At 36.9% G+C, this 15,568-nt stretch overlaps 1 protein-coding gene across 1 annotated transcript in view; it reads left to right on the top strand.

The window, feature by feature from the left end:
* nrg3b (neuregulin 3b) overlaps window positions 1-8,429 on the top strand; it is a 231,349-nt gene extending 222,920 nt beyond the window's left edge. Inside the window, exons 8-9 of the mRNA XM_055022620.1 lie at window positions 999-1,181; window positions 7,186-8,429. Of these exons, the coding sequence (XP_054878595.1) occupies window positions 999-1,181; window positions 7,186-7,936 (934 nt within the window). The 3' untranslated portion in view covers window positions 7,937-8,429. The remainder of the gene's footprint in view (window positions 1-998; window positions 1,182-7,185) is intronic.
* Window positions 8,430-15,568: the final 7,139 nt, after the last annotated feature.

The raw sequence follows: 15,568 nt of genomic DNA, 5'->3' as shown, positions 1-15,568 counted from the left end.
AAGCTTTGAGGCAGCAGATTAAACAGGCCATAATAAATATAAAGAGACAAATGTATGCAACCCAAATACAGAGGACCAAACAAATGAAACCCAGGAAAATTAAAAGAACATGCTTCTTGTGTGTGCATCTGATGGTTTAAATGCACCTGCTTCTGTGTTTACATGTTGTCTGCGTGTGGGTGTGTGTGTGTGGGTGTGTGTGCATGTTTGTATATTTGTATGCATTTTGCACAACACCTCGCAGAGACCAGCTTCTGTCAAGATTAGACCTGTTTCACTCTATCAAGCTGCAGGAAAAAAAGATTAACCTGAACTTTCAGCACGACAGAGCTGCCACTGACAAGGATTTCTTTTTATTTCTGCGCATACATAAAACGCCTGACATATAAAGGCGCACATCTAAGCGGCATGTGGGCTTTGTGTATCTCATTAATTACAGCTTAATGCATCAGCAGCTAGCAGCAACTAATTCAAATGGAAGGTGTGTTTATCTTAATTATTTTTGATAATGCAGTAACAAATATTTACTTACAGCTTTATGTGGAAGGAGAAATAAATACAGTTACATGTTGAGAATTTGGCTTGTCATACAACAATAATTGATTTTGAACTTAAAAGTTTCTATGAGGAAAATTCTGTTTTCCTCTAGTTTTAACCATAAGTTATTTCTTTCATTTCAATGTGTAAATTTGTCATTTGGCATATATGCAGTTGTGATTATTTCATATTTATAGGCACTTTAATGTACATACTTTTCATCTTATGTACCAGAAATGCAGCATATTTCACATAAACCAAGACAGATCAATAATAATAATGACAGTTAATTTGTAAAGTGCTTTTAAAGACATTCAACAAAGATTAAAGCAGAAATATCAACAGCAAGCAATAAAGGGATTTTTAGACATTCAATGAAATCAAGACATAAATATGACATTACAAGAGTAGTTGTAGCTTGGGATTTTAAAAAGCCATATTTCTTTGCCTTCTGATTGCAGGAGTAGTTCCCTTTCACTCAGCCCAGCCCTGCAGCGACGAGAGGTCAACCACTTCAGGACCCCACCCATTTCCAGAGGGAAGCACAAAATATCGACAAGCCTAATAGACAGCACCAGAGTGACCGGGCATGTCTACAAACACCTGCAGGAGGATGAGTCAACAGACATGGAGCCCGTAAGAAGGTATTTCTCTCTTTTTTGTTAGTTTCATCATTCTTGTTTGATCCTGAAGGAGAAAATTCCCTCTGCCCATGTTTGGTCCGGGGCCACATAATCGGTTCAGTGGGACAGACCTCTGGACTAACTGAGGTTAAATTGTTGTGACGGAGAGAGGACTTTCCAGTCTTCAGTTGCAGACTGGGAGAAATTAGTCTGCAACTGTAATAGTCAGTTCGAATCTTGAGACGATCCTCAAAAAGCCAATCCAAAGAGATAAATGAGTATGCCGTGCCCTCATTCAGCTCAGTCTGTCGTTATTAATTTGGAGAAAACACTTGATTCCAAATCCTCAGCCACATCATGGTGCTGAGGAAGATATGAGCAAAACTCTAATCCGTCTTACAGACGCCACTGGGCGGCTCTTATATGAGCAGAATTGTTTTATCTGACTTCTTAAAACAGCATAACAAAACTAATTACCATATCATGCACAGATTCAAATTCATTTCAAACTGTGCACAGTGGCTCTTGGTTTGTATCTCAGTGAAATTCTTTGTTTTCATTTATTTTTCTTCTAAGTAGAAAAATTAGGCAACTGTTGAACAGAAGCAACACTGCATTTTATTACAGTCCTTTCAAAAAAGATTTATATCCCTTGAATTTTTGCATATTTAGTCCCACTAATTAATAACTAGCATAAGATAATTGTAGTTGGCATTGAACGTGTCTGTATGAAGTGCCATTAGACAAGATGTCTTATGTATGGGCGCTATGTTCATAAACTGAGTTGAACTGTAATACATGGTTACATTTTCCTGCGAGTCTGTTGGGGCATATCTTTACCTTCTACCAGCTTTGCACATCTAGACACTGAATATTTTTTGGCAATTCCTCTTTGCAAAATACTGAAGCTCAGTCAGACTGAAAGGAAAAATTCAAATTTCAAGTTTGCACCAGATTTCCAATTGTACTTAGATCTGGACTTTGATGGGACTATTTTAAAACATGAAAAATCTTTGATCCCGATCATTTAATCATAGCCGTAGATATGCAGTGTGATGAGGGTCATTGTTAAATGACCCCAGTGTTAAGTCTTTTGAAGTATCTACAAGGGCTGACCTGTGTTTAACTCAACTCTGAACAGCTTTTATGTCTGTCCTGAAGAAAATTACATCATCATGCTGCAGCTAAGATGCTTCACATTGAGAATTTTGGTTAGGATGATGTGAGGTGAAGGCCCTTGATTAATCACAGCATTTTCAATTTATATAAAATGCTGATGTAAACATGTTAAATTTTAGTCTCATTTGACCAGAGCACCTTCTTCTGAATTTACTTTACACCCTAATTGACTTGTGGCAAATTGCTAATTGTTTTATACTCTCAAAAATCGCTTTGCTTTTACCACCCCTCCATAAAGACTAGACTTGCAGAGTGTCCCACCAATAGTGGTCTTCTAAACAGATTCTCCCTGCAGAGTGGTTGATTTGTACAGCTCCTACAGACGTATGGGTCTCTTGGCTCAGTCTATGATTAATACTCTCCCTATTTGGTCTGTCAGTTTATGTGGAAAGCCATGTCTTGGTAGTTTTATAGCTACTCTTTTGATGTTTTGTGATCAAGCTGGATTAGATGGTTTTCTGAGAGATAGGCACAGAATGGGATATTATTTTATAAATTCATAAAGCATAATCATAATCAAATTGATAGAGCATAATCAGCTCTATTGGCCAAGCACCCAACAAAAACATTAAGTCATCCTATCTATCTATCTATCTATCTATCTATCTATCTATCTATCTATCTATCTATCTATCTATCTATCTATCTATCTATCTATCTATCTATCTATCTATCTATCTATCTATCTATCTATCTATCTATCTATCTATCTATCTATCTATCTATCTATCTATCTATCTATCTATCTATCTATCTATCTATCTATCTATCTATCTATCTATCTATAATATCAAAACTATTGCTTATAGTGAGAAAAATGCAGAAAAAAGTATGAGGGATGTGACCACTTTGTGAGACATCTTGGATTTTCCCTGTGCTTATCAGAATTATGAGGCAGGGCGGCCAGTTGACCTGTTTTGATGCACATTATCAGAGATTGGATGAGTTTCAGGTTGGATTAAAAACAAAGCAAGCTTTTGGCAGAGTCGCCTCACATCAGTTAGCTATCTGGAGACTTAAACAAGTTTCAAGAGCAGAGTCTGATCATCTTCCTAACTGGCACGCATTCAAAGGAGTCAAATCTCTGACACGTTTATCAAAGAGGCAATATTTACCCAGTGTGCTCAAGGAGAGAAGGGATTATATTAATGCAAACAAAGCTGTTCAAAATGATTGTTGCACAGCAGCTCCCAAAACTGCAAAAATATTGATTTTCTTCTAGTCATTGAGGTACACATTTTCCATAGTATGTTTTTGCACACCTTCAGGCACCATTATGGGCATCTGTTCTTTAACAGTCAGTCTGAGAATATTTAATTGTTTCAGATTTTATTTACAGAGACAACTGAGAGCATGTGTAGGTGTAAATAACAGTCCTTGTTAGCATATAGCTCAAAATACAAAACAACAAAAAAAAACCAAAATACCTAATTTACTGTCGTCGAGTGATGCTGAAGCAATGACACTGTTAACAGATACGTCTGTCATTAAAACAGCAGTGTCTCCCCCGTGAATTCCCCTCACTTAAAAGAGCACAGCGATGTTCCTATTAGCGAGCCCTCCTGACTGAGCATTTCAGCAACTTGTAAGATACTGCGCGAAGCTGCCAAACTCTTTATGTGACCTATTTCCATAATTTACATTTTTAAACAAAGCTCCGTGGAGCCTGCCAGGCGTCTTGTGTTAGGAAGAGATCCTCCAGGAGTCATTCCTCCTCTAAACAGACACTCAGAGATGTGCACACACTCTTCCCTTGAATAATAAACTAATAAAGAAACTAATGAGAAATATTCTGTTTGTTTTTTTTTTCTTTTTTTTCTAAAATCACAAAGGAAAAATCTGTTAGCGGTAGGCAATTAACTCTTACACATATTTTCCAAACGGTTTGAAAAAAAAGCTGAAGTAAGAAGACTTATCATGCTCTTTGGGACATGACGGCATTTGTACAATTAAACAACTTTGATATCATTATGCACTGATAAATCTATTCCAGGTTAATTTTCTCAGATGCAACTGAACCAGATTTTTAAGCACAGTGCATTCTATTAATAAAACACATATTTATTTATTTTTCTTAATATCTGCCGTTAAATTCATTAAAACATTTCTTGTTTTAAATGAGTTCAGGTCACCAACATTATTTCTGTTTGCTAAATGCTAGAGTAGTTTTTGCTTAATTAAATTCAGAATATGAACATATATTTGTTCATATTCTGTAGAATTACCTTTTGAATTGTTTGTCCTTGGTCAAAGATTTTGGGTATCCTACTATAAAGTGCTCACATATATCTTTTTCCTCCTTACTGTACTGTTGTTACTCTATATATTATATGTAGGACTGGGAACACAGATTTGTAATGACCACTCCAAAACATGGACGGTTGTTATCTTTAGGCCATTTTTAACTCATCCGATGCATTTGGTCTTTTGTTAATTTGTAACACCCATTTGTGCTCAAGCTTTAATTCCCTCACTGATGTATTAAAATGCTGTTTCAGCAATGGCTTCTTTATTGCTGAATCGGTGCAGTACTTTAATTTGGATAAAGAGACCAACATTTCTAGCCATAAATCTTTCTGATATTTTGACCTATGTTTTATTTATTTTTTTAATCCCATGCTGTCTCAGAGGGAAGAAGTACGTTTCATATGTCTCCTTAAAATCCATGTGCATTTGTACCACTTTTGAATATTGTGCATTAACCTGTCAGATGTTTGTCATCATTAACTGGGATTTTCCAAATTGTCTAAAGGCTTAGTCTATGTAAATATTAGAAAAAATAATATTCTCCAAGAAAAAGCAAATAGTAAATGTTTTTGCACCTTTGATCCAAACATTGGGTTTGCCTCTTTTTGATTTAAAAATGACCCATTTCTCAACGTACGAGCCACACATCAGCAGGCTCACCGGCCCCTCCCCCCTACCTCTCCACCTCAGCCCCCTCATCTCCCATGTTGCCATGGATACACCCTCTCATTTCTGGAAATGAGAAACAGGAGGTGGAAAGGAGAATGAGCGAGGGGGGGAGGAAGCGAGGACAGGAAAACGACTGGGCAGAGATGATGAGAGGTGTAAAGATGGAGGCAACAAAAAAAAAAGAAAAGAAAAAAAGCAGATAGGGGCAAAGATGGCAAACAAACACGAGAATACTCTTCTGTGTTTTCCATTATGTGGCAACAAATCCCCGCAGTCGGTTTTATTATCCAGTGTCAAAACATTTACCCATTGCAGTCCGCGATGGAATTGAAGTCAAATTCGCTGTGGGAGTTATTTTTAGATATGTTTTCATCTGACGGATTTACCTCCAGCTTGCATTTGTCCTTCTTATATCAAGAAGGGAGTGGGAAAGTAATTCAATTATTTAAACTTGGTTATGCTACAAACAGTCTCAGAAGGCTGACAATAACACTGACTGTCCCCTTCGGCTGTGACAATATTAACTTTCATGTGCAAATACACAGAAATTCACCCACTTGACTCTTGATAAGTTTCTTTACGCCAACCACGTTTCCAGCTTTTTACTGCTCTGGGAACCTTCAACAGAGTGTGACACTATTTCAAAAAAAGATGCAGGTGACGGGGAAACATCAGGAAACATCGGGAAACATAACATTTTTGCCCTAAATGTTAAATTGAAGACTTGTCAAAGGAAGCATAATGACCTTCGGCTTTTAAAGTAAAACTAGAGCACAGTGATATGTGTACAACATGTTCATGTGCATATCTACAGCAGCCAGAGTAAGGAATCCAGCTGCTCTGCTGCTGGAGCCTTTAAACTTTGATAAGGCACACTAGGCAGTCATGAAAGAATGGATTTCTCAGTTAAGCATTTATTCAGTAACAAACAAGGCTGCTCATGCTGAGGATTATGAATAATTAGTCAAAGATTATGCAAGAACAATAACTAAATAATAATAATTATGTTGGTGCAAGATTTTTTTTTTCCTGTGGAAATGCATTAAAATGTAAAGCACACATGGTTACTGCATTGTGTCTTTATTAAACAGTTTTTTTTATTACTTGTACCAACAGAATCCCTGGGATTAAAAAGGATAAAATAGGGCAATAGTTGTCATGCTCATCAACTTCCCCAAAGTTTGTCATGCAAAAACTAAATTTTTTCTGTTACAAAAGTCAAGGATCGTAACACAAAGTAGCACATAATTGCAAAGTAGAAAAGTGTAGTGGAGATTTGTATTGATAGCTATAATACAACATTTATTTTTGTATCACCACCATTTGCTCAAATACTGCAGACAGTCTAAGGATACGTCTCCACCAGCTTTTCCCATCTAGAGAATGAAGCTTGTTTCTTGCAACAAAAGAATGGGCATGATGCCATCACCATCATGTGTCACAAAAGGCATAATGTGCCAAAAAAGTTCAACTTTGCTCTCACTTGTTTGTGGGAAAATGCTAACAGGACTGATGATGGCTTTCTTTTCTTCTTTTCAACCTTTTGTAAAGGTCAGATTTTTTTTTTGATTTTTTTATTAAAACTGTCTGTCCTGTTTCCAGATTGTCCACAGTTGCCATGCCCCCCTCTGACTGCTTCAGTAATTATTCTCAGTTTAGGTGACCTCTGTTTACTGAAGGTAACTAGAACTTTATTTAGGCATAGCAAAATAAAAGGGACTGTTTACAAATTCATGAGCCATTTTCAAATATATAATTCCCTTCCTCTTCACAACTGTCCACTGTTTTTTGTTGTTTTATCACATACAATCCCAGTGAAATGCATTACAATGTGAAAAGTTCAAGAGAAATTACTACTTTTGCAAGACACTGTAAATCCCATCCACTCTTATTAATATGCTGTCCTGTTTGTTCCTTCTTTTGCCCAAAGGTGTGACTCAGCCAGCAGAAAGGTTGGCGCTCTCCTCACCAGGACTGCTCTTGCTCACACTACTGCCAGAAAAGGATGGACTGAGGTCCCATGCACCCGCCTGGACAAGGGAACCACTTTCCTGCCACACTCCCTGCGTGCTCGTTCTGTACCCATCATCCCGTCACTCCAAGCATGTGACCCCGAGGCCGAATCTGCTCGCACGAGTGACCGGAACCAAGCGGGGCTCCTAAAGTGGCAACCTGCGCTGTCAGGGGAGCTGGTGAAGCCCACCGGCAATTCTTCCCGTCCGCCTGGGAACGTCTGGTTAGAGACGGACATTTCAGCCTGCAGCATGAACCCCCCTGTTGTGACACATGCTCTGCTGGAATCTGAGAAGAACCTCACAAAGGCTTCCTGCTCTGTTGAGTTCACAGAGGAAATCGTGCAAGGTTTAAAGCAGAAAAGCCTCTCCAGCCAGGAGGAAATGTACAGATCTCACAGTGAGAGCCGTCGCGGTGGCACAAACACTCTGGAGGCGGAGGCTGAGACTGAGCCGGAGTCTGACGGAAAAGGTGTCCAATATTTAGCTGGAGCCGAGCACACGGGAAGTGGATCCAGCGGTGTGAAGGTGGAGGACCAAAGAGAAGTCCAGGGACAGTGCCAAGGTCAGACATCTCTCGCAAACAGAAGGGCGGACAGCTTCCTGGCCACCAAAGGACCCAGCTGCAGAGGAACTGGAAACACTTATGCCAAGCCCTCTGCGAGCTGATTGGATTAACTTTGTAAAGCTTCAAAGACACCATTTCTAATAACGGAATACCTTTGCTGGTGGCTCGGGATGGCTAGACTGTGGGACCATCTGTGTGGCCACATGGACCAGTAACAGATGGCGATCAATTCTAACGGGAGACTAACAGAGTGAATTGTTGTTGAGATAAAAAAAAAAAAAAAAAAAAAAAGAAAAACTTGACACAAAAGACATGAAGCCACAAAGAGACAAACAAACACACATTGTGAATAAATGTGACTCTATAAGAAAAACTAAAGCGTGACTTGGGTGGAAGCTTGATTTAAACAGTGTTATGAAGAAAAGTCACTATTTAAAAAGCTTCTACTTAGAAACCAAAATAGTGTGTCATCTCTATGTTGTTTCTCTATTGTAAAGAAATGAAATTATATATGTCATATAATATATGTCATATAGGCGTATATATATTTGACATACAATTGTGACAAAATAAAGAATAAGATAACAGTGTTAATAAAGAGTTGTTTTTCATCTATTTCTTTACTTGATAATTTGATAATTTATTCTATTCGACAAATACACCATTGCAGAAAAAATGTGTTGATTTGATTTTAAATATGATCGCATATAAAGAAAAATACACCATTGGCACCACTGGTTTTAACATCAAACCAGTGCATTTCATGCATTTCACTTGAAGCTCCTTTCTCTTTGCTTTTTAATCATTTCTAATTTACATTTGCCTTACATAAAAACTAGGAGCTTTGTAAGTAAATTATGGTGTTCACATAAGCAATAAAATGCAATTGTTTTACATTTATTCCACTGTTACACCACATTTAGTAGAGCCAGTTGAGATTGTGTAATTTGTGTTAAATTTCATTGTCACCTGCAATTTATCAGTCTTACATAGTTTATAGGTTTCACATCAGCATGTATGGATTTTACCTGAGCATTTCAGGTAATTTGTTGGTGTCAAATGCATATCAATTATAATCAGATTGGTTTTACATGGGTGTTGCATGTAAATTATGGACTTTATTTTAAGGTTTTCTCATAAGCTTTAAGTGTAATTTACAAATTCTACGTGAAAATCGCATAACTTAACAGTTTTAACAAAAGTGTTACAGCAATTTATTTTTATCACATGGGGATCATCTTCAGTTCATAGGTTTTGAAAGCATTTCAATGGTTCCACATGAGTGTAAACTTAAATCAGGTTTACCTGTCTGGTACGTTTCAGCAACTAATAGTTCAGAGCGCTTTCCATGATTAAAACATAATACAAACACCAGTCATATTGGGAACAGCAAAAAAGCAACAAACATTATATTTTGTTAAATGCCTCTATCAAAATCATTTGATGACAACCATCAAATATTTTAATGAAGATTACAATAAATCAGTGTTCAGGCAACTCTAAACATGTGGGCTTTTAGCCTTAATTTAAATGGATTTTGGGCTCCAGAATCAGTGTTTTCTGGACGTTTGTTCCAGATGAGTGGAGAATAAAAACTGAATGCTGCTTCTCCATGTTTGGTTCTGATTCTGGGAATGCAGAGCAGACTTGAAACAGAAGACCTGACTAGTCTGGAAGGTTGACACGACAAGAGGCATCACGCTTCTAAGCTGACCTGGATCAATAATGTTCTCCAATCTCCCAAAAGGTCTTTAAACACTATCACTATCCACAGCAGATGTACAGTCTTTGACATCTTCCTTCTTTCTTAAAGAGATAGAAAAAAGACCAGCAAATATTTTAGAGAAGAGCTGAGAAATACACTGTCCTTAATTTTATTCATCCATTGCAGTATGTTGGTATGTAAATCTTGTTCTCTGAAAAATAGTCAGAAATAGATTTAACAAGTGGATGTAACAAACATTTCTAGATTTCCAAAGATTTCTGATATGACTTTTTTCCCTTGCAATAGGATTCTCTCTTTACCCTCAAAATATTGACTTTAAATATATTAAACCAAACAATAAGAGTATGTGTATGTGCTGTACTAAAAAGAAAGTACCCATATATTTTGAAAGACTGTCCAAAAGAAAGGTGGTGATTAAGATTGCTTCAAAATATTACAAGTCTGGATTCTTGGAGAGCAAATTGCCTTAATGTCAAAGGTTAACGCAGGAATTTTGCTGCAATCTTCCTACTAATATAGCTGGCAGAGAAGAAAGCATTTACTCAAAGTTATCCTTTTATTTTTGCAGAAGCTGACAGTTTTCACAGCCATAACATGACCTGATATTATTCATATACTTGACATATAAACTGAGCAGGAAAACGATTAGAGGCTCAGTTACTGTACGTTTTCACCAATTGAAGAATTCATTTTGTTCATTTTCGCAATACATAAGGCTTTCAGAATATCCCTCAGCTGCAAAGGGAAAAGAAGTTCTTGTTCCCTGTGCCGAAACCCAACAAAAGCCAGAAAGTTTGTGGATGGGAATGAAGCATAGCTGCAAACAAGCTGGATACAATTCTTTATTCATGCCTCATTGATGCCAAATTCAGTGTATCTCACATCCCTCACTTTCAGGTTTGTGGTGACTGCTGGCGAGGTGGGTCTTAGAGGATTTACAAATGCGTATTACTGTGATTTCTTCATGACTTCTCCGCTGAGGAAAACTGTCTTGAGTCTGTAAGAAGGTTTTTTGTGGAGATTAAAATGAACTTCATTGATCCCTGAGGGGAAATGCAGCCAAGACAGCTGCAAATCACAGATAACGTTTCCATAAATGTAAAATATTTTTGTACGTTGAGCACAACAATATTGACTGCAGGTTAGAATTCCTAATTTTTCAGGATTTTATTTTCATATTTACCAATTTGAATACTGTATTTACATGTGCTCACAAAAAGTAGGCTTGCTAAATCCACTGAGTGAGACATTAATTTGACAGTATCACAATTGCTAGTTTTAAAGTTATTAAAGTTATTAAAACAGTAATAAGACTTTCATAGGTTTATTTTGTTTTTTCTTGTGTTTTACACTGTGTTTCAAGGCATCAAATGTGCAAATATCTATTGTTATGAACGTTTTGCACTCAGGAAGTCTAACAAGTTCAGAATACAGTTAAGCTGCAAAGTTATTTCCTTGAATCCCGTTTTGACTCAGACTGTCTCAAAACTGAAATCCATGACTCCAAATCCCCTTCAGTCTTTATGCAAATGTACTAGTTGCATCATTGTTTTTACTGAAATATTTACTGTAAAAAAAGTTCAGTTTGGTTTTACTAAAGGGAAATGTACATTCTACTCAATAAGTAAACTGTCAACATATTCACTGTCAACATATTCACTGTTTAAGTGTAGCATAGAAGTTAATTTAATAAAACTAAAAACGGTGATATTGTAAGGAAATCCTGACAGGGAAGTTCCTTCACACTGAGGCACTAATGAGAGGCCATGTGGTGTTGACAGGAAAGGATCAGTCTTTGAGCACAGCTCACGCTGAATACTGGAAACACTGCTCAAAGCATCATTTGAGATAATCTCAATCTCACCATTTGCTGACAGAGTTCTCAAAAAATAAAAAAATGAGAAAAAAAGAGACCGACAACGACTGAGAGGAAAGCCCACCTGAGGGAATCTTTTGTCAATATCAGAGAGACATTTAAGCCTGTGCTTAACAAAAACATTAAGTATCTACTCCTGGGTCCATTTGTGGACAACTTTGGTGGATGCAGACATGCTGAAAGGGCTGCTTTGCACTCAGCTGAGGATAACAATGAGGATTAGGAAAAGGAGAGTGCTCTCATTACCTGAAATGAGCCAGGTTTGTCCGAGGTGGGCTCCCTAACTGCTCAATTAATCCTCAGTAGTGTTGACTCTTTTATGTTTTGGAGAAATGTCACACACACACACACACACACACACTGCTCCTTTCCAGTCTGTGTAAGAGGAATACTAATGAGACAGAGTGGCAGGGAGACAGTGAAGTTTCCCTCCAGATGGCATGGTGATATGAGGAGAGCAGGCCTGCATGTGGACCCACAGTACCAGAGTGGATAACTGCTAACAGCTCCCTCACATCATGTAATATTTAACAATGTTAGAGGCCATTCCTTCTGTCTGCAGATGAAACATGTTTCATTTTCTTTGTAAGTAGCAGCAGCTGATGTTCTGGGTAAAACAAAATCTCAGTAAGGGTGCAGAAACTTGTTTGTCTACTAAAGCATCATCACAAAACCTGAGACTTTGTTTTCACAAAGCCTCAAAAAGGTATTGCATTCCCCTTGTTGTGTCATTTTGTCATGACGCAACTGAAAATATCAGTGTTTTGGTTCGGTTTTATGTGATAGACTAACACAAAGTAATGCATAAATGTAAAGCGGAAGGAAAGATAGGCCAGGTTTTGAAAAATATTTGCCTCTTAAGAAAGTTCAGAGCAAGCAGTTACCCCCGATGGAAGCAGGGGTAACTGCAAGCACATGAAACCTTTTTGGTGGAACATTAACAGTACAATTTACCTTCCCCATTTGAAACATGGTGGTTGCAGTAACATGAGGAAAGGATGTTTTTTCTTGAACAGGAAAACTTGGTTGTAGTTATGGGGCAAATATGGCTGGAAAAGATTAAAGATTGGGTTCAACTTTCAGCAGGACAATGACTCAATTCAATGACACAGATTTGCATTGAAATGGTTTAAAGTCACATATTAGAAAGACCTAGTAAGCCTCCACAACAAAATAGAGTCAAGAATTTGTGGTACTGAAAATTATTGTTTATAGATGCTCCAACCAATCTGAATGATGTTTAATTGTCTGACATAGAAGAATGGGCAATCATTTTTCTGTTTGTAAAGTAGTAACTTTAACGCAACGTGGTTCCACAAACTGTTCACAAGCTGAACACAATTTTCAGCTATTCATTTATTTATCTTTTTTTTTGAGTCATCTTCCTCTCATCTAAGAAAAATACACTACTTTTATGCTTCTCAGTTATGTATGCACACACACACAAAAAATCCATATATATATATATATATATATATATATATATATATATATATATATATATATATATATAGAATGGAGTAGTTTCTCTGTCCATTGGGAAGAAGCAATTGGACTTTAAAATGTTATTGTAAATGAGCATTATGAAAAATGTTGGGCGAAATATGAAGCAGCTGCAGGAAGAAAGATGATTGATTCATCACACCTGACTAAGTCAGTTTTAATCAATAAAATGTAATTTTCTAAAATGTCTTTATAGCCGTTGTGTTAATTCACACTTGAGCACTGCAGACCAACAACCAGCCTGATGGTAATTTTGTTGGTACAAGGTGTTCACACCAGCTGATAATCAGTTAATCAAGGGCACTTGATTTGCAACACCTGGCTGTCATTTAGCCTTTCGATTACTAAATCCTAGGGGGCAATTAGTTGTTTACTCTCAGGTGCTGCATTTTGGCTTACTTATGAGTAACAGCAGATTTGTTATTATAATCCACCGAGTATCAACCTCAATGTGAGGAAATACTATCTCTACAAACAAAATGAAGGTGGCTTGTTACCAGAAATGTTTCACTGGATTTTGAAACTGCTACTTTTCTAGCTTTCTGTTGCAGGTAGCTGTGCAACTGTGCCAGTGCTAGTTTGCTTTTGAACAGGAATACGAAACTGAAATTCTAATCAAAAATATATGTTGTCATGGTATTTATTTTTTTTTAATATACCGACTCCTATTGTTCAAGATGAGAACAGCTCTTAAGTGATTTGTAAGTCACTGTTTTAATTTATTCCTTATAGAGATTAGTACGTTCTTCAACATATTTGCAAAAACTCATTTCATAGATTATTCTATCCATTCTATCTAATACAGTGTTTAGCACACAGCGACTTTATCAGCAGAGGAGAATTATGGTGATCCAACACAATTTAACAATAGTCCATCTGCTTCTCCTTGCCATGATGCTGCACAGACAGTATGAGCTAGAATCAACACACAAATATTTACAGCAGCACAACAAAGCCCTTGAATTGTTCACAGTGCTTGCAAGAATGACTTCTCTGGTAAAATACAGAAAATCAGTTAGGTAGATAAATAAATATATCTGAGAAATTCCTATTCTTATTCCCAAATAAATGTCAAGAAAGCACTCTTTGTTCCTGCTCCCACTTACACGATGAAGGAAAACAAAATGCATGCAGCACACAGTAGAAAATGCATGATCTTAAGTATCATACCTCCTTTGTTGATACACAGGGAGGCTCAAGTGTCAGTAAAACCAGCAGGCTTGTTTTTATGAGGCCTTGAAAATGACAGTTTGCGCATTTTGAAGCACGCTTTTGTCATTAAACACACTATTAGGAACCACATCACATATTTTTCTAACAAAGTTTGATGATGTGCCTGCTTAATGGCCGGACCCAGACATATTGATGAGGGAGAACTAATTGAAACATCCGATTTGGTCGGTCAGTGCTACATCCTCAAGGAAGATAGTTTTAGATTTCCTGTTTGCAAAGTAGTTCATCATGGGTAGAGTGTATGAATCTTTTTGAATTCTGACAATCATAGGTATGTGTTTTATTAACCATGTATTTTTTTTTTATAAAAATAAAATTACAAAACACCTTGATTTATTCCAGATAAAATTTGAAAAACAAAAACATCTCACAAAAAATGTCCAAAGCTTCTTGAAAGGTATCCTAATATTAGCCGATAAGTATGGGGACTCCATCACATATGTCTACCATATTCTTTTACTTAGTCATCTTTAAGCTACCTATTCTAGAACAGTCATAAAAACATACAGGGAAACATATTGAAAAAAATGCACTGCAGCAAACTTAACCAAAACAGAAATAAACATTTTCTTGCACAGTTACATAGTGTGCAAGGTTTAAAGAGGAAAAAAAAGTATCATCTGTTAAGTGGCATTCATGGTCAAATTTTCCGGTTACATTCAGCACAGAGCAAGTGAGCCAAAAATCGACGTATTTCTTGAAGATATGTAAAGATTCCACCGAGGAGGAAAGAAATATTGGCACACCTCATACATAGAAAAAAAGATTTTAAGTGTTAAAATTAATTCATATTACAATAATCACAATGATTACACACTGATTTATTTTTTGGAGAAAAGTAAAGCTTTTAATTTGAGTGAATTTTTTTCAGTGGGCAGACAGAGATCACACGGGAAGAAAGAACTGTTAACAGAATCACTGACCCCCTGCTGCTGCTACTTTTTAGGAACCCCTAATCTCCCTCAGGCCACCACATTTGTAACTTTAATCAGGTTGAAGCGTATGTTTCTCTTTACACAATATCGTTCCATTAACTATTCATCAAGCTCTCTTCTCCACAGGTTTTCTTTGGGATTTAGGACTGGGCAGTGGGGTTTTTTTTTTTTTACCAAAACCATTCCTATGTTGATTTTCCTGTGTGTTTTGGGTCATTATCCTCTTCAAAGGCCCAGTGGTAGCCCATTTGCAATTCTACTAATTCTACTAAGGTGTAAAATGACTTTTGTGTTAATTTCATAACAAAAAGGTGTTGCTCTATTGTGATAAATCTTTGACTGCACCTCCAGATGTGTTCGTCTTAGGTTATTTGCTGTAAGTTAGGACTGTCTTCATTTGTTTTCATCTTCAGTCTTACACAAATTTTCTTTCAGAGCAGCCTGATATTGTATTGATTTC

This window comes from Poeciliopsis prolifica, unplaced genomic scaffold (genome assembly GCF_027474105.1).
Source record: "Poeciliopsis prolifica strain line A6 unplaced genomic scaffold, Auburn_PproV2 SCAFFOLD088, whole genome shotgun sequence".
In the NCBI taxonomy this organism is placed as follows: domain Eukaryota; kingdom Metazoa; phylum Chordata; class Actinopteri; order Cyprinodontiformes; family Poeciliidae; genus Poeciliopsis; species Poeciliopsis prolifica.
This window is presented reverse-complemented; position numbering and strand designations above follow the sequence as displayed.